This window comes from Globicephala melas, chromosome 18 (assembly GCF_963455315.2).
Source record: "Globicephala melas chromosome 18, mGloMel1.2, whole genome shotgun sequence".
Lineage (NCBI taxonomy): Eukaryota > Metazoa > Chordata > Mammalia > Artiodactyla > Delphinidae > Globicephala > Globicephala melas.
Window position 1 is genome coordinate 20,976,314 of NC_083331.1, and position 19,680 is coordinate 20,995,993.

Here is a 19,680-nt window from a genome sequence, read left to right on the forward strand (position 1 = left end):
CAAAGCAGCACCAGCCTGCAGCCAGTCCCCCAAACCAGGAGCCCAAAAGGACCCACACTTAAACTCTCTTCAATAGCTGGGCCCCTTTTGGTCACTGGTTACAGTCACCAACTCAAATAGGTAAAGCAAAATGGGAAACGTGTAATCTGGATGGAAGATGCAATGGGTCTCAGAAAGGACTGGCACGTGGGAGGGCCCCAGGAGCCAGGAAGACTTTCGTTCTCAGCTCTGCGACACCGGTCTTGTTCCAAAGACAGGTTTTTATTTTTTTATTTTTTATTTTTTTGCGGTACGCGGGCCTCTCACTGTTGTGGCCTCTCCCGTTGCGGAGCACAGGCTCTGGACGCGCAGGCTCAGCGGCCATGGCTCACGGGCCCAGCCGCTCCGCGGCATGTGGGATCTTCCCGGACCGGGGCACGAACCCGTGTCCCCTGCATCGGCAGGCGGACTCCCAACCACTGCGCCACCAGGGAAGCCCAAAGACGTGTTTTCTATGCATCTCAGTTCACATGGCTTTGTCTCCTGGTCTTTCTCAAAAGATCCCAGTGGTCTCTATTGGCCTGGCTTGATCAGGAGGCCACCCTTGGTGTGATCCACTGTGGTAAGGGAGGGTGGGGTTATGTCTTAGGCTCCTAGTCGATGTCAAGCATGGAGAGGGGCAGTAGTTTCTAGAAAAGGGGGACTCAGGAGCTGGGCAATCCCCGATAGCGTGCCTTTTATATGTCCCTGGGACACTGCAAACTTCCCAGGATGGCCTCAACTACAGCCTGAACCAAGAGTACAGGAAACACCTCCTTCCCAGCTCAGCCTAGCAATTAGCCTGATCCCAGCTGTGAACAGACAGCCCAGCCCCACCTTCGCGGCCCCGCTCTCCAGCCGATCCCACACTGCGCTCACCAAAGTCCTGTCCTCACCCCAAATCCCGACAACTGCGCGCCTGGGGTGGGACCAGGGTGGTCAGGCTGGCAGTAGTGGGGTGTCGCACGGTCACTTCCCCCGTGTGACTATCACACCTTGTTGGCAAGCAGCATCATCAGCTAAGACAACAGGTACTTTGTTGCCAGGTAGTGACCGCTGGGGAGCAGACCGTCACAGGCCACACAGTGCTTGGGTTGACTCAGGACACAGCCATTCTAGGGACCTTGTTAGTTTACACCTCCGCTGGCGTGGGCAGAGGTCCCTTCTCTTACCAGGCCCTGGAGACAAGAAGCTCCGGAGTCGCGTCTCGCAGCAAACAAATCCTCCCGAGCCTGCGTGCATCTCAGAGCCCCGACGTTCCTCCCACGTGTGCCCGGGAAGCAGACAGCCCTGGTGGGGGTCTTGGTGCCACCACCCGCCAGCTGTGCGACCTTGGCCATGGCAGTGAGCCCCTCTGGGACTCCGTTTCCTCCTCTGGAACAGGAGGGCAACCACCAACACACCTTGCAGAGTTAGAGTGAGAATGAAAGCAGGTGGCGTCAGTGAAGCGCTCAGCGTGCCGCTGCACAGGTGTGGGCACTTTATTATCATCTGTCAGTGCCTCTCCCTGGTCTTTCTCCTTCCACAAAACCTGAAGACATGACTCACCCCGTTAACACGGAGACTGTCAGCAGGTGGCCTCACAGAGGCGTTGTGCTCGGTCAGCTCCCTGTTTTAAATATTCTATTGACAACGTGTATTTCACGTCGATTTTAGGCATTTCCAGCCTCTCTTGTAGCTGCTGCTCTGTTCGAGTGTTATCACCGGCCGGACACAATTACCCAGCACCCAGGGACTGTTTCATAAGGAAAAGGGAGTTACCTCACAGATTGTGAAGGAAGTAGAGAAAGTAGCCAGATGACCGGGAACTATAAAAATCCGGCCCCCATCCTCTGTATTAGTTTGCTAGAGCTGCTGTAACAAAAAGGACCACACACTGGGTGGCTTACACAACAAAAATGTATCATCTCACAGTTCTGGAAGCCCTAAGTCCAAGATCAAGAGCGTGGGAAGGATGTGGCCCAGGCCCGTCTCCCAGCTTCTAGTAGTTCCTTTGTCTTTGGCAGTTTTCACATGGTGCTCTCCCTGTGTGCACGTCCCTGTATCAAATTTCCCCTTTTTATATGAACACCAGTCATACTGGATGAGGGGCCCACCCAACTCCAGTATCTTAACCAATTGCCCCTGCAACAAGCTGGTTCACAAGACGCTTCCTGCTTGGATACCAGGAAAACTCACTAGAGAGCAAGTACCACCAGACACCCCCCGACACACATACGGCTGCCAGCGCAGTGTAGGAAGCAAAACCCACACCAGAAACGGAAAGAGACGTCCTTCCCCTGTGCCTTGCAGCGTGGCGCCAGCACCCTACCGAGCCTAACTTTGCACCAGCTGGCAATGGAGAAATGTTCTCAGGGTCCAGCTCCAGAATCTCAAAGCAGGGCCCGAAAGGGTGGATTTGGAGCTGAGGGGCACTATATCGATAACTGGCACAGAGAATCTTCCTCCTCCCTGCCCCGGCACTCAGTGAAGCATGGAAAAATCACACACACACACACACACACAGAGGAAGTCAGCTTGGCCAAGATGAGAGCAGTTGCAGTGATGCCAAGTCTAGGACACTGCCACAGCAGTGGACCGACACTTTCTGCTTTGAAAAAATAAAAACCTGCATCTGTAATGCTTCCTGTTCTCCTTCCTCTGGTCCTCCTGCTTCTGGTCTGTCCCCTGCACTCCCATTTCCTTCCAATAAAGCCCTTTTCTGCTCAAGTTCGACATGATGCCTTCTGTCGCTTACACTCAAGGACCTTGAGAGATACAAAGGATGAGTAGTAAGGAGACAAGTGTGGGCAGATAGATATGCAGGAGCCTGAACAGCCCGTGTGCATCAGGAGGTGAAAGTTTTAGCAAAGGGGAAGGAGAGTGGTAATAAGACTAGGTTCCTGGGGACTTCCCTGGTGGTCCAGAGGCCAAGACTCCACACTCCCAATGCAGGGGGCCTGGGTTCGATCCCTAGTCAGGGCACTAGATCCCATATGCTGCAACTAAGAGTTCACATGCTGCAACTAAAGATCCCGCACATGGCAACAAAGATCCCACGTGCCACAACTAAGACCTGATACAGCCAAATAAATAAATATTAAAAAAAAAAAAACAAGTTCAGGTTCTTGTAGTAAAGATACTCCAATATTCCCAGCAAGGAATATTGAAAACGAGGGCCTTGACCCAGGGCAATGGCATTGGAAATAGCAGAGGGGAGGAAATAGAGGCGGGCAGGAGGGGGTAGAGAACAGGCAGGACTTGGTAGGAATGGGATGGGGAAGGGAAGGCTGTGTGACTTGGGCCCAAGTGGATTCTTTCAACAGATACTGAGCATCTACCTCAGGCACTGTTCTAGGCACTAGGTATACAGCTGTAAACACAGCAAAGCTCCTCCCCCGGGTAGCTTACAATCCAGACTGGGGGAGTCAGAAAAAATAAAAACAAGTAGGGACTTCCCTGGTGGCTAAGACTCTTCGCTCCCAATGCAGGGGGCCCAGGTTCGATCCCTGGTCAGGGAACCAAGAGTTTGCATGCTGCAACTAAGACCCGGCCTAGCCAAAAAAAAAAAAAACCAAGTAAGTAAAAGACATCATTTGTTGGTATGAACACAACTAAGCCCGGTGAGGGGATTGCAAGTGCTAGGAATTGGGGGTTGCTGTATATATCACAGGGTTCTGCAACCTTGCCACCATCCACATTTTGGAGTGGATAATTACGTGTAGTGGGAGGCTAGCCTGTGCATATTTGGCAGTTCTAGTTGCTTCTACCAACTAGAAGCCAGTAATACCCCCCACACACCAGTCATGACAACCAAAAATGTCTACAGGCGTTGCCAAACGCACCCTTGGTGGCAGGGGGCAGGGGTCATCCCTTGTTGAGAACTACTGTTGCAGATCACATTTGGGTTGTTTTGTTGTTTTCTGGCCCAGCATCTATCTGTCTTGGCAAATGTTCCACGTACTTGAAAAGAATGCCTTCTGCAGACTCTGGTCCATTCTATAACATTATTTAAAAAAAAAAAAAAAAAGTCATTGCCATGAAAACAAGCAAACAAAAACTTTACGAATTGTCTAAATTAAAAGAGACTAAAGAGATGGAACAATCAAGTTAACACGTATGAACCTGGAAAAGAAAAAGCTATGAAACATTTTGGGGAACAATCGAGGAAAGTGGAATATGGGCTACACAGTAGATATTACTGATTTTTTTTTCTTTTAGGTGTGATAATGGTATTAGGGTTACTGTTTGGAGATGGATGCTGAAGTATTTAGGGGTAAAATGTCATGATGCCTGCAACTTACTTCAAACAGTTCAGCAAATGAGTGTGTGTCTAAGCAATGATAATTAAAACGCACCTGACTGGGAATTCCCTGGTGGTCCAGTGGTTAGGACTCGGTTTTACTGCCGGGGCCCAGGTTCAATTCCTGGTAGGGGAACTAAGATCCTGCAAGCCGTGTGGCACTGCCAATCAATCAATCAATCAATAAACTCACCTGATTAATAAAAGTGTAAAAGAGCCCAATCCTGTAAGAAAAGTTATTTTAGAATATACATAGAAAAAAATCGGGAAGCTATATGCCAAACATTTAACAGCAGTTTACCTTTCAAGGTTCATTTATGGAAGACTTTCACATTTTATGTTGAAATGCAAACACTACAGAAATGTCTAATAGTGAACATATTTTGATAACCAGGAAAAATGTTTTTAACCCCCCCAATACGTATTTATTGGATGACTATTTAATGGATGCCATTATACCAAGTTTCCAGCAGCTGTCTCCTTTCTATGGGGGTTGGGTGCTGAGGAAGAGCAGACAGACAAGCTAGTGGAGGAACCACCACCAGAAGAAAAGCACGCCAGAAAGGAATCGATGAAGTTCCTCTTTTCTGAGAAGTAACCTTCTCTCCACCAACACACCCCCAGTTCCTTTAATAAATGGACTCTTTGTTTTTTTGGGGTTTTTTGTTTTTTGGGTTTTTTTGTGGTACGCGGGCCTCTCACTGTTGTGGCCTCTCCCGTTGTGGAGCACAGGCTCCGGACGCGCAGGCTCAGCGACCATGGCTCACGGGCCCAGCCGCTCCACGGCATGTGGGATCTTCCTGGACCAGGGCATGAACCCGTGTCCCCTGCATCAGCAGGGGGACTCCCAACCACTGCGCCACGAGGGAAGCTCTAAATGGACCCTTTTTAAAAACTAAGGTTGACTATTCTTTCTTCCTTGTAAGGTAACAGCAGAAGAGAATTTAAAGATATGGGGTTGTGGAAATACAAATTTGTTTTTATTGTGACTTCAATAATACTAAATTTCAGCACAACTATTTGTGCTGATAGTACTCAGGAAACTGGCAGTTTTGCAAATAAAGAAAAATTATCTGTCACCTAATGAAGCATTAAGATGCTTCAAAATGTCTTTCCACAATAATCGTCTTGCCAAAAGAATCCACACAGTACAAGTAAAACCGGGGAAATCGGAATAACGTTGGTGGAGGGTAACACTGTCAATATCCTGCTTGTGACACATGTTATTGTTCTGCAAGATGACACCATTGGGAGAAATTGGGTAAAGGTACACAGGATCGCTCTGTATTATTTCTCACAACTGCATGTGAATCTACAAGTTATCTTTAATTTCAATTTAAAAAAATTTTTAAAGAATCCACACACGTAACAGACCAATGAAGACAAAAAGTAGGAAGCAAAAATCTTTATTTTTTAAAAAATTCACATTTATTAAAAACAGCAAATTCTAGCCAAATAATATAAAGCATTTTAAATTAATTATCTGAAAGTATGTACACTCTGTATAAGTAAACACTTGAAACTGTACAGATTTAAACAGTCATTTAGCAAACAAGTTGGATCACTATCACCTACTCAGCACTTTTGTAAGGTGTTTGTTTCAGAAATAAAAGACTCAAAACACAAGAACGAGTGCTATCAAATACTTTCATCCTTAAGAACACGCTCTGCTCTGTACATCAAATTAAATCAGTCAAGTATTGTACGATAATCGTGCCCTCATTTCTCTGGAAAGGCTATTTAAAAATCAAATGTACATATAATATACAAAACTGGATTGTACAGTTTATTTCATTAAACACATATTTAAAATAGTAAGTGGAAGTAAATATAATCTTCCTAATTCATTCATTTCCTGTTGAAGAGTGAATATGGACCCTCTTTACCTTCTACCTTCCCAAAATAGAGAGTATGAAGCTCTATCGAGCAACATCCATCACCAAGTTAAACTGAGCTGAAAACAAGTGACCTGTTTAAAATGACAGACATCAGGATACGTAACCCATCTACACATGGCGGGAGTCTGCTTGAAGCGGATGAGAAATGCTACAGTCTCACAGAATGAGGTCTGCTGGCTACATTCCAGAACCCCTGTCAGCATTCTATCTCTAAACTAGTGTCTGAATAACTCAAAATTCATTGTGAACCAAAGAGCAGGTTACATTTACTATAACATCAGAGGCAAAACCAATCCAATCAGGAAACGTATTTGTAGGAAAACTCAGAGATGCGCATAATTTTTTTGATGATCGCTGCTATCGTGTGGTTGATGTTAAGGGATGGGTGGTCTTCGTCATCCTCGTCTCTGAGTGAAATGTATCCTGCTGTCGCAGGGTACAGATCCACAAGGCAGGCTCGCGGCACAGCCACCATGAAGGTACAGGACGTGAAAATGTTCACTTTTCAAAGAACTACGGAAACGGAAGGCAGTGTGCAGAAAGCTGGTAACCCTAACCTTCGTGCACAAGATACACTATTCATCAGGCTTCCTCTCCTCCTTTATGTGCCAGACGGAAGACGCCAAAATTGGTACTTCCCCCTCACGGACACTGCCTACTGTACCATGAAGATTCTCATGAAAGATACGGCACGTTTCTACCATGAGGACGCTGCAGCTACCTGCCTACTTTTGAACACTCTGCACCTAAGCAATTCATGGAGTACAGATCCAGGGACCTTACACCTTGAAACTACCTCACATCAAACACACAGAAAGATAACACGCTGAATTCCCAGGAAAGCAGAACATGTTCTCAGAAGCACCCAATCTATCCCAAACTAAACTTCAAAGTGACAGGAGAAACATTACATTAAATAGGGTGTAGAAATAACATTTCTGGAAATAAAAAAATAGTCACTGTGGAATGCTCAGTGGTTAAAAGTGCAGTGTTTCACGCTTCAACAAACCTTTCCCTTAGAAGCTTTCTAATTAGCTGTATTTCTGTAAAGTTCTTTGCACTATTTATTGTAATCTATTTTCATTGCACATTTTTCTTAAGAACCATTTCACTGCGTGCCCACCATAGCTTCCTCTTAAAACCTTACACTGCTTGTGACCATTTAAATGAGGCAGTAATCAGCGCTCATAGATTATAGCTTATCTTTGGCATTTTGATGTTTTCAAAAGAGAAACACAAATCACGTCACACTTTGCTTCCACTTCATTCTGCGGTCAGCCCTGAGCAGCCCTGTGGTTCTCGGGAAGCCCCTCGCACAATTCCCCGGTGTCCTGCAGGCCGTGGGACTTGGCAGCCGGCTCCTGCCGGACCGGCCATTTACGCACACAGCCCGACAGGCCTGGTTATTTAGAAACTGACAGTAGGAGGTTCAGCTGAAAAGCAAAGAGAAAGGCCTTGTTAGTTCTGCTGTGGAATACCATACTCAAGATAAGTTGTTTAGATCCTCAAAAAAGAATGAGAGGAAATGTCTTGATTTTTAAGAGACCAGTAAACATGGCTGTAAGGTATAAACTGGACCTGCGGTGCTGATTCCGGAAGCAGCCCCGGGCGCTGTGCATCGTCGGGGCCTGTGGGAGGTATCGCCGAACCTGGGCCCTCAAAATTCATTAAGAATCCAATCAGGAAGACAGAAAAGAACTACATACCAACACTAACGAGAGACAGAAATGGCTCTAAATAACCGACTTCACCTGCCTCTATGCAGAGTGTGTTTCGCGGAGAGTTGTAAGTAAGCTGAACTCTCTAAATGACTCTTAACTGCACAAGAATAGGCACGGCAGGTGAGCTTCACCTCATATGCTAACCCGGACCAGGAGCCCCCTGTCCCCTCTGTAAAGGAGCGCGAGACCCAGAGCCAGCCCGGGGAAAACCAGAGAAATCGCCACTGCGACAGGAGGGGCTGGCAGCATGTTCTCTGCAAATCTGTCACCCTGGCCTGGAGAGACTTGCGGCTAGATGAACCTGGCAGTGCGCCCTTCTATACAGTAGGGTTTTGGTAATCAAAATAATCACCCCCTAATCTCATCTATAAATGTGTACTTCCAGTGAGAGGGACACAAAATCACCTCTGTGTTTTTCCTGCCAAAAATACAAAACCTGAATCTAATCATGAGGAAACAGACAACACCAAACATTCTACAAAATAACTGGCCCGACAAGGTCAAGAAAGCCCAAAAAGGCTGTGGAACTGCTCCAGGTTTAAAGAAACTAAAGGGATGTGACACCTGAAAGCAACACTTGGACTGGATCCTGGACTGGGGAACATAATTTGAATATGGATGGAGGATTAGGTAATAGTATCAATGTTACATTTCCTGTTTTGATCATTGTGCAGCGTGTAGGGTAAGAGAATTCCTTGTTCTGGTTCCTACTCTATGAGCCTGTGGCCAAGTGACTCAGTCAGCAGTCAGTATTATCAGCTGTTGTTACTAACTAGAAAATGTTAACGGTTCTGAAAGAGGAACAAGGAACAGTGAGCATGATGGTCTCTATTAGTGCTTTTCTTTTTTTTTTTTTTAATTTTATTTCTGGCTACCCTGGGTCTTCGTTGCTGTACACGGGCTTTCTCTAGTTGCAGCCAGCGGGGGCTACTCTTTGTTGCGGTGCCCGGGCTTCTCATTGCGGTGGCTTCTCTTGTTGCGGAGCACGGGCTCTAGCCACGTGGGCTTCAGTAGCTGTGGCACGCGGGCTCAGTAGTTGTGGCTCTCGGGCTCCAGAGCGCAGGCTCAATAGTTGTAGCGCACGGGCTTAGTTGCTCCGCGGCATGTGGGATCTTCCCGGACCAGGGCTCGAACCCGTGTCCCCTGCATTGGCAGGCGGATTCTTAACCACTGCACCACCAGGGAAGTCCCTCTATTAGTGTTTTTCAAACTCTCAGCTGCAAGCCATTGGTAGATCATGAAAATAATTTAGTGGTTCATCAACAGGAGAAAGAAGAAAAGCAAAGCAACTGAGCTGCACATAGTGTGTGTGGTTATTATAAAACTTTTAAGTTACAGACACACGTACACACGCTAAACCACATATCTCACTGGCAGGAGTCAAGTGGGAGTCCAGTAACTCTGCATGTTCTCAGCCAGACCCCTGCCTCTCCTCCATCAGAGCTGCTCTCCTCACACCTTTACCCATGCTTACGTCACCCACCACAAGAAGCCCAGGCCTCCCAAGTCATTCCTCTACTACCTCAAAGCTCTTTTCCCACCTCATGGCCCACCTCTCTGAAGTCCTGAAGCCCTGCCCCCCAGCCCTTTGCCAGGACAAGCTTCCCCTGCAGCCTTCTCCAGTGATGGGTGTTTCTCATCCACATGCCTGGAACCACTGGGCCTGGAGGCGGGATCAGAGTCCCCTCTGTTCCTCACTGTCATTTCCAGACCATTCTCCTTCCCTCTCCCAGCACCTCGCCCCAGCTTTGGTTTTCATCGTATCAGACCATGCCACGCTTCACTCCTCCATCTACGACCCCTCCGCCATCACCCAGCCCTGCACTTCCTGCAGATCTCAGAGCGCTATCACCCTTTCCTAAAACTACTCCTGTAGGACTTCTTGGTGGTTTCAGCATCCAGATAGCTCACCCTTCCAGGCTTAGCCTCAGCTCCTCTCCTCCAATGACCTCATCTTCCACCAACCACGTCAGCTACTCAGGCCGCGGGCACATCCCAGCCCCATCACTACCTCTAACTGCAACCCCTCCGCAGTCCCATCGTCAAGTAGCTCACTCTTTGATCGCCACAACCCATCTTCCCAGCTCAGCTTCCCTCTCACATTCCAACGCCAATGACCGTCTGACTCGACCAGGACCTGGAAGCCAGGGTTCCTCCCCACTCCCTTCCCTCAGCTCCCTCGCTTGAGTTCCACGGCAATCACTACAGCCACTCCCTTCTTTAACTCTCCCGCCCTCATCCGCCCCTGCCTTGTCCCTCCTGGCAAAAGCACAGCCCTGACACAACCCTCCAGCAACTCCACGGCTACACTCATGCAACTGACGAGGACTGGAGGAAAAAAAACATGAGACAACTATGCTGAATGCTTTTTCTTGGATTCATAACCGGCCACTGAACTCAACCGAACCTTCCTGTGGAATCTTCAGCACCTCCTCACTTTCAGTGGTGACCCTGCTTCCTGTTCCCCCCACAAGCGCAAAGCAGTCAGAGGAGAGCTTCCGTGAGCGCCCATCACGCGTGCCAGCTCCCTGCACGTGCGCCCACATGCTCGGCCTTCGCTCCTCTCTCCACGCTGAACCCTGCAGGCCCCTGACAAAGGCCCCACTCTCCAACTGCCCCTGCGATCACATCCCCCCTTCTCTTCTCAAGGACATTTTCCCAGCAGCAATTTTTCCCTCTCTTTAGATCTTCCCCATGAATATACAAACATACATTTCCCCTATCTTTAAAAAAAGGATGAATGGATAATCCAATAACAAATAAAAATAGCTATCTAAAAGGGGAGAGAGGGAAAAGGCTGGAGGGACTGGAAAGGGAAGCAAGACTTCTCCAAATTTACCTTGTTCCATAATTCTGACTTGGGAATCATGTAAACATTTTACATAAAAACAAAATTAAATCAAAACGAGCGGAAAAAAATCTCTAAATATTGAAAATAAACTAACTACATGTCAAGTTAGTGGTATAATCACATAGAATATAATTGCTTCAAATGACTTATAAAAAAGTATCCTGACTGGGGTGTCCCTGGTGGCACAGTGGTTAAGAATCCGCCTGCCGATGTAGGAAACACAGGTTCGAACCCTGGTCCGGGAAGATCCCACATGCCTCGGAGCAACTAACCCGTGCACCACAACTACTGAGCCTGCGCTCTAGAGCCCATGAGTCATAACTACTGAAGCCCGTACTCTTAGAGCCCGTGCTCTGCAACAAGAGAAGCCACTGCAAGGAGAAGCCTGCGCACCACAACGAAGAGTAGCCCCCACTCGCCGCAACCAGAAAAAGCCCACACGCAGCAATGAAGACCCAACGCAGCCAAAAATTAATTAATTAATTAAAAAAAAAGAAGTATCCTGACTGTCTACAACCCTAGAACTACAGAGAAATCATTTTAAAATATGACCCATAGAGCCATACAAAGAAATTCATACAGCCATGAGAAAGAATGAAGTTCTGATACAAGCCACAGCGTGAATGCACCTTAAAAACATTATGCTAAGCCAGTGACGAAAGGCCAGGTACTGTACGATTCCATTTAATGCACTGTCCAGAACAGGCAAATCCTCAGAGACAAAGGAAGATTAGTAGAAGAGGGGGAATGAAGAATCTGCTAACAGGTAGGGGTTTCTTTGTTAGGGGGATGAAAGTGTTCTGAAATTAGATAGTGGTGACGGTGCCAGGACTTACTGAATATACTAAAAACCACTGAATTGCCTACTTTAAAAGGGTGAATTTTATGGTATCTGAATTATATCACAATTTAAAAATGACCCCATTTCTTCTCCAGCTACCACCCCATCTTTTCTCTCCCCGTGAAGTAAAACTCCTCAAAAGACTTACCACACGCACGGCCTCCAGTCTCTCTCCCCGCGGGCTCCACCCACAGCAATCGGGCTCTGACCAACCTTACCACTCTCCCCCAGTCTCTCTCTCTAGTCCTTACCCTACTAAACTCCTCAACTAATCTTAAAACCGGAAATAAAATACCCTCCATAGCACCAACCTACTTCTACTCAATAAAAGCCTGCCGACTGAATTGAATAAATGAATGATAATAAACACAGGCTGCGCTCTCTATTTAGTTTTTTTAATTTAGGAAGAAGAGAGAAAACAGAAACACTTCTAACATCTATTCTTATCCCTAAAACACTTCTTGTTTTTCATCTAAAACATGGGCCTCCTATCATACATACTGCAAACAAAATTATTCAGCGATCTAAGTACCACTGTTTGAGTCTCCCACAAACAGTTCATTCACCTTCAACACAGCAACCTTCAATACCAGAAAGCACTGAAAAGCAGCTGAAAATTCTAACGCCAGCACTAAATATGCGAGAAAGCAATTCAGAGCTTAACTCTTGCTCATCAGAACAAAACAACGTACCATTTTTAAAAGTACAACTAAAACACAGTTACTCAAAGACATTACGTACTCAAGTAAAATAACTAAAAGGTTATAAAAGTAACAAGGATCTTCAGACTTTGGATTACCTGTTCCATAGAAGGACAAGCAATGATCTGGACATCTTCAGGGCTGAACTCTTCCTTTAACAAGACATGGAACTTCTGGAAGACTTGCTGAATATTATTCTTAGAAAGAAGAAGAGGCAATCATTATTACATGAGTCACTGAAAACATATTCAGTCTTCTTAAATATGAATAACTAAGCAAGTTAAATCTTGCTATGTGCCAAAACAAGTGGAGGAAATGTATCTCCTAGGGCATTACCAAAGACGTTCAATTTGCATTAATATTTCACATGCAAGCACTACCTGTCTAAGACTTATCAGATAATACTGACTGGAAAGACTAAACTCTAGCAAGCCTTGTCCCCCGCAGAGAACAGTAACAGTCTTCTGCAGCAACTTCTTCCACAGGAGATAATAAAGTTCCCAAACACATAAAATGTACTTTAAAAATCAACCAACGCCTTGGGTAAAGATGTGAGCTCAACACAGAGCTGGAAGCTATGAGTACTAAATTTGCTCTGACATTTAATCCCTCCATGGCCGCTGCAAGCCATTTATTTCCGCTACTCACCAGTAAAATGGGACATAATTCCTGAAATGCTGTTCTTTCACAAGTGCTGGGCCCCATCTCACGTGAGGGTCTGCTTACTTATTTATTCATTTACTGATTTCTACTTTTAGGTAGAAATTACCCTTGTGCCACAGGTAACCATAAGGAAATTAAGACAAAATGAGGGCTGGGGGCGAGGTCGGGGAGATATAATCAGACAGACGCATGCTTTGTAAGTCTTTCAAGAATCACAGTGCTTTTTAGTCAACTGTACTAGAATAGTAGACCAACATTTCAAAATGTTTACAGGAAGAGGAAAATGGTACACAAGGCAAGAATACTCCAAGAGACGGGCCAACATTCAAAGAGATGATCATGACACTCACCCTAACTGGCTTAAACAGGACGAACTCAGTATCTTTATTGGATAGGTACAATGACATACTTCTCAACGTCAGGGGCAGCTTTGCTTTTATTGTCTTGTAGGCACTTGCCACAAGGTCACTGACTTTTGCTGGAAAGAAATTAACCTCCTTAGTATCACAAATAAAAACAGAAGAAACATTTCCATTTTAATTCAGAGGGGAATAAAAGGAGAGAAAAATAGCAAAAGAAGACTCTTTACTTCCCCAAAGAATTTCTTTCCCTTTTCTTATTTATTTATCAAGTTTAATCACAAGCCCTATAAACATTCATTAAGTACCTACTGTATACAAAATTCTAACCCCATGGGCTAAACAACAAAAGAATCCTGCCCCGCCACCCCACCCCCAGCCATGGCTCAGGACATTCACAGGGATAGTAATATGGTGCCTTCGGCATTTGGAGATAAGGTGTAAGGTGAAATAAAAGGTCATTTGCAGAGAAGCACTAACTAGTAAGAATTACTTCGTAAGGATTTGTAGAACTGACTCACAGTAAGAGATGCTCCCTATCTTATGAGATCATTCAGAAAATACCCACACATATTTAATGGGAACTAAAAATCCATTTGTTACGTTCTTATATTGTATTATCAGAAAAGGAAAAGAATTCCAGAAAATTGTAACTGAAATAATTAGTAGCCCAGGTGTAGTGTCTGAAAAGAAGTACAAATGGAAAAGAAGAGTCGTAATCTGTATGAAGTATCTAAAAGAGAAAATTACCTAGAAAGCTATCAAAGAAAAGACTGATTAATAATTTTAAAGATGCTTGACCTCACTCATAATTAAAGAAACGCATATTAAAACAACTGAAATATTTCAGATTGGTAAAAATTACCAAGGTTGTGAATATCCACACTTGGCAGGGGTGTGGGGAAACAGGCACCCTCATCCACTGTTGACGGGAGTATAAACTGTTCACCCTCTTGGAAGGGATATTAGGCAATGTCTAGCAAAACTGAAAATATACACACTCTTTCACTTAACATTTCTACTGCTAGAAATTTGCCTTATGGACATATTTACAAAATACCAAGATATGTGTGTTTATTAAGAGTGTAAGGAAAAACAAACTAAAAATAATTTAAATATCTATTAATAGAATTATTAAAGAAATTATGCTTTAGTGATATATTCTACAGGTCCATTAAATAGAATGGGTACAGCTGGATATGCTGGTATAGAAAGGGCTCCAAGATACAGAATAAGTGGTTTAAAACAAAAGAAAAAAAAAAGTAAGGATATTTTGTAAGCAGATAGGGTAAGAGGCCCCTGAAGAAGGAACACCAGGACTGGCTTTCTTAACGTAAGAGAAGCCATTTTGGCCTAAACCATTCTGTGATCTCAGCCTGGCCACAATGCTTGTCCTTTAACAGGTCTCAGTAATTGATGACCTTAAGGGAAGTGAGGGAATGCAGGAACACAGGAAAAGTAATAAGAAACAATAGGTCGGTAATGAAACAGCCCTAGCTCCTCCTCAAGGGATACAGAGAACAATCGGATGCACGTCTTTGTGCTCTGCAGGAACGAAGGCCCCCGTTCGGGTGGAGGATGGAACGATGCCGTTGACCACCGTGACTTCAATTAACTAAAGCTTGGATTCTGTCAACCATTGCCCCGGTTCAATGCTGAATTCTCCTCTCTTCAAGCCCCTTCATGAATACATGTACCCTTAGCTTAAATTTCCCCAATTCTGCCATTCGGGGAGACACTGCTCTGGGAAAGACCCCCGGCGTTCTCCTTCCTCGCTGCTAGTAATAAATCCTTCCTCCTCCCACTCTTTGCCTTGGTTGTGTCTTTTGGCTCAATACCCACCAAGAGGCAAACGCGTTTTTTCAGGTAACAATAGTATAATCTTATTTGTATAACACGTTTCAAGTCCATATATGCTAGAATACACATAATTTTGGGAAAGCCGCCATTAATAGTGGTTACCTTTGAGAGAACTAGTTTAGAGGTGGAGAATAGAATTCTCATTTTATACCTTTCCACAGTTCAAATTTTATACCATGTTAAAAAAATTTTTTTAATTGAGGAGGGTTATGTAAGAGCAGGGTGAGAAACTGCCAGTGCTCTCAAGAAGAAAGAACAAACAATCCAAGAATCCCTTATTTTTCATAGACAGATGAAAGCTCCTTTGAGACAATGAAGTCCACGGGCTCTGGTCCTATAGTCACTAACACACTTCAGGGATCACTGGTCAGTCTTCAGAGCCCAGTTTTATGTGGAGCCTTGTAAATAAAGTATCCTAATTCTTAAAAAGGTATATTTCCCAGAGTAATTAACAAATTGGCATCCTAACTATAACTCAATCTCGTGAGTTTAGCATGGAATGACCCCAAGAAGGTGATCAAGTCTGCATGAACCACTAACCCCGGGTTCTGGGGGCCCAAGATAAGTTTCTAGACTGTCCCTGGTGCTCCCACCCCAAAGACTTAAAAATCTTTGACATTTAAGTGTGGGCTTCTCGTATTACAGATCAAGAAAAAGCAACTCCATAGCTCCTTGAGGCTAAATGAGACGGAAGATACAACAACTAGGTAAACTGAAGTGTCACTGCTCCATTTGCCAGGATCTCCTCACTTAGAAAGAAACAAAATGTTTTAAATGACAAAACAGCAAGCCCTATTTCATCTAGTCTTTCTGTCGGTTTCCTTTCATCTACTCCTGCTTTACTAATGACAATTCTAGTAATACTTAAGAGCACAATACACCTAACACTAGGAGATCTATCAGGACTCCACTTGAGAAAATGACAGCGCCTATTTTGAGAAGAGAATCTTCCCAAAGGGGAAAGAAAATACATTAATTACGCATCAAGCCCCTGGGCTTAGCTGTACTAACTATACTTATGACAATTTGGTGGTTTCTACCTATTTTAAGAGAGATTTATTGCACCCAAGAGTTTCATTTACATTAACGTTCAAAATAAAATCAGGTCCTATTTCTAAATAAGCTCTGTAAATGACAAACCTTGAGCCAATAGCCCAATTAATCCAAAGATGATTAGAATTCCTTCTAGAATCAGTGCTGAGTTACAGCCTGACAAGCCTGCTCCTGACCCTGAGGGGTCAGAACAAGTGATTACCACCAGGCTCACTATGGTTAGAATTTCCAGCATTGTCAGTAAAAGACTCTGGTTTTCTGTCTCTTGACAGAATATACTACTGCATGAAGGATGCTCTCTGTCCTTTAGTAAGATGGCAAAGATTTCAATCTCATATACAACACAAAGGTTTAAAATAATAAAGTCAGTATAATATTCACTGTCTCCATCACAGTAAACAAAAGGCCTAAAGCATGTCACAAAGTTTATTTGCAAAATAAAGCAAATCAATGCAAATCTATATTGACATCATCGAAGTTCACATGACAAATTTTTGAAATAAAATCCTGCCTTCCGTTCAAATACCAGTGATAATTCTCTATGCTTACAAATCTTCCTAGGAGATACATAGCTACTCTTACAACTTCTTTGTTCTACTTCAACTTCAAGTTAACCTGAGGCACTAATAAAAATAACTGAAAATTTTAGAATGGCCTCAATTCTTTTTCCCAAAAGAAATAAATACCTGACAGACATGCATTCTTTCATTATGGGAAACCAATCACGTTAAAAACCTAATTCCAGTTTTGGGTGCCTGTAGACAGTCAATTTTTTATGGATGCTAAACCAGAATCATTCTTTGAATCTCTCTCACTATGAGCAAAAAGCTTCCTACCAACTTGGACACAGCTCATCCATAATTAAAACACTGATTCTTTCGGCATCTTGCCCTTCTTAGTTTCAAAGGATCTCTATCACAATATGGGCCAGGGAATGGCCAGAAGTATCAATCTAACAAAATGATTTATTCTGGTTTAATGACAACTTAAAATGTCACAACATGAACCAAAAATAACCCACAAAACTAGTCGTGATTTTCAATGTCTAATGTTAAAGAGGGAAAAAAACACCTTCTAGCACAAAAAAATTTACATTTAGGAAAGAGTTAAGACTGGAAACAGCTCCAGCACTTCTGCCAATCAGTGATAGAGCCTGCCAACTCCTAAATGACACCACAGTTTTATAATTTTTTTCAAACACTCTAAAACATTAAAGAGGACGTAACTTGCTTAAAATGTAATGTCCAACATTTCTTCATATAATACTTGGAAACAGTAGCATTCTCTCCATTAATTTCATACTACCAAACACAGTATTTTCACTCTAAGACAATGAAAATCAAGTGTACAGAAACCATCACACTCAAAGCATTTCCATCTAAGCCATATTTTATTTTTAACTGTGTGTGTGTATGTATATGTATGTATTGATGTATGTATGCATGTGTGTGTGTGTGTGTGTGTGTGTGTGTGTGTATTTTAATTCTTCCTTTCTTGGGATGCTTGTTGAAATGCAAGTCGTGTTGGCTCAATTAAGACCTGTCAGCTCCAAAATGAATCTTGCGTTAACCTAAACCACAGCAGGAAAGTAGGAAGTAGGAAACCAACTTCAAGCTGTCGGAGCACGGCTATATAAATGCAAATTAACTGACATCCTAAAAAAAGAAATCCCAAACAGTAAAACGTGGGTACCTGGTTGAGCCCAAGGCTGCTGAGAGAGAGTATACTTGGGTCCTCCCTGACTGGCCATTGTGTTTAGTGCTGAAACCTAGTAGAGGGGACAAAAGGAAAAAAGTTTCATTTCACTGATGACAAATTAAACTAGTTCTGCTCTCATAATATACACCATTTGAACATATGAAAGCATAATGATAATCAAATGTGCAGCCCTAAAAGAAAATGCATCATATCTCATAGTCCTTTACAACCAATAAAATATTTTAGCAAAACTTCTGTGATTTCGAGGCATACACTGTTTTGCAAAAAGAAAACCATACCAATGTCCTGAGGCATTCAGCCTGAAACATTTCAGGGTAGGAAGACAAAAATGAAGACCAAGAGAAACGTCAACACAAAACAGTCCTCTCTTTCAGTGGACTGTTAGGTTAACATTAAATTACTATCGTATGTTATTAGAAAAATGTCACAGCAGTTGGACAAAATCTCCTTTATATACCTAGAGGGTCCTTTCCTTCGTTACAGGCAGAGAGAATGTTATTTAAAAAAAAAGATTTTCAGATAGCATCAAAAAGCACATTTGACTAGCCAGTGTTCTAGGTACAAGAATTGGATGCCCACCCTCTATTCACCTCTCAGCATCAGTACAGAGAAGCAAAACCATACATTTAGCTTTCGGACAAGAATGTTCTTAAGATGGCAAATTACGGTGCGGCTAGGCTGCAGCTAGGGAGTGTGAAGGACAGAAATGCACAAAACAGCTGTAAAAAATGGACTGCTAGGTGCCAACGGTCCAGGCCATAACATGTTGGCCTCAGCAGATAGTCTCATTAGAAAAACCTGAACACCAACTTTTTAGATTTCTCATAAAGAAGGCCACACAAATACTTAGGCAGAGGATGGGCACAGACAGGATATAATGTTAACTCAGGCCTCTTCAGCCCTCTCTCTATTTCTACCGAGTTCATACTCCTGGACCACTCTAGGCCTTTGCTCATGTTGCCATGTAGATAAAATCACCCCTTTCCAATGTCACTCAATTCCTCTCTACGTCTTTACTTTTTATTGTGAGATGCAGCTTTTAAAAGTGAGTCATAGGGGCTTCCCTGGTGGTGCAGTGGTTGAGAGTCCGCCTGCCGATGCAGGGGACACGGGTTCGTGCCCCGGTCTGGGAAGATCCCACATGCCGCGGAGCGGCTGGGCCCATGAGCCATGGCCGCTGAGCCTGCACGTCCGGAGCCTGTGCTCCGCAACGGGAGAGACCACAACAGTGAGAAGCCCGTGTACCACAAAAAAAAAAAAACAAAAACAAAAGTGAGTCATACATACGATTATAGGTTAGACAATGCTAAAGAAAAACATGTTCATGTTTAGTGTATATTATCCCAAATATTTCCCAACGTAAATATATAAACATGCTAATGTGTCTACATTTACAAAAGTAGGAACACAGTGCTCTAAAAATTTTTTTCTCCACTTAAATCTAAATCCTGGACATTTTTCTGTATCTAATTGTTATGCTTTAATAGTAATGGCTGGCTGTATGCCACTGATTGTTCCAGAATTTAACCAATTTCATAAAGACATATATTGTATATAACTGTTTTTATACTAAAAGCAAATACAAACTTGTATACTCATCTCTATTTACTACCTAGATAATATACTTATCTTTAAGTTAAACCTCAAGGAGAATTTTCTTCAGAAGTTTTCCCCAATTAGCCCCATCGTTTTTAAAACCCTACAGGATGAAGAC

At 43.7% G+C, this 19,680-nt stretch overlaps 1 protein-coding gene across 2 annotated transcripts in view; it reads right to left on the reverse strand.

Annotated features, from left to right (window-relative positions):
- Window positions 1-5,696: 5,696 nt before the first annotated feature.
- Window positions 5,697-19,680, reverse strand: part of COG3 (component of oligomeric golgi complex 3) — a 57,230-nt gene continuing 43,246 nt past the window's right edge. The window contains exons 20-23 of one of the 2 annotated variants that reach the window (XM_030882227.2): window positions 17,940-18,015; window positions 13,326-13,453; window positions 12,411-12,509; window positions 5,697-7,631 (exon numbers count right to left, since the gene is read on the reverse strand). In XM_030882227.2, coding sequence (XP_030738087.1) covers window positions 7,602-7,631; window positions 12,411-12,509; window positions 13,326-13,453; window positions 17,940-18,015 — 333 coding nt within the window. In that variant the 3' untranslated portion in view covers window positions 5,697-7,601. The remainder of the gene's footprint in view (window positions 7,632-12,410; window positions 12,510-13,325; window positions 13,454-17,939; window positions 18,016-19,680) is intronic. The other variant, XR_009559757.1, reaches the window with a different exon arrangement.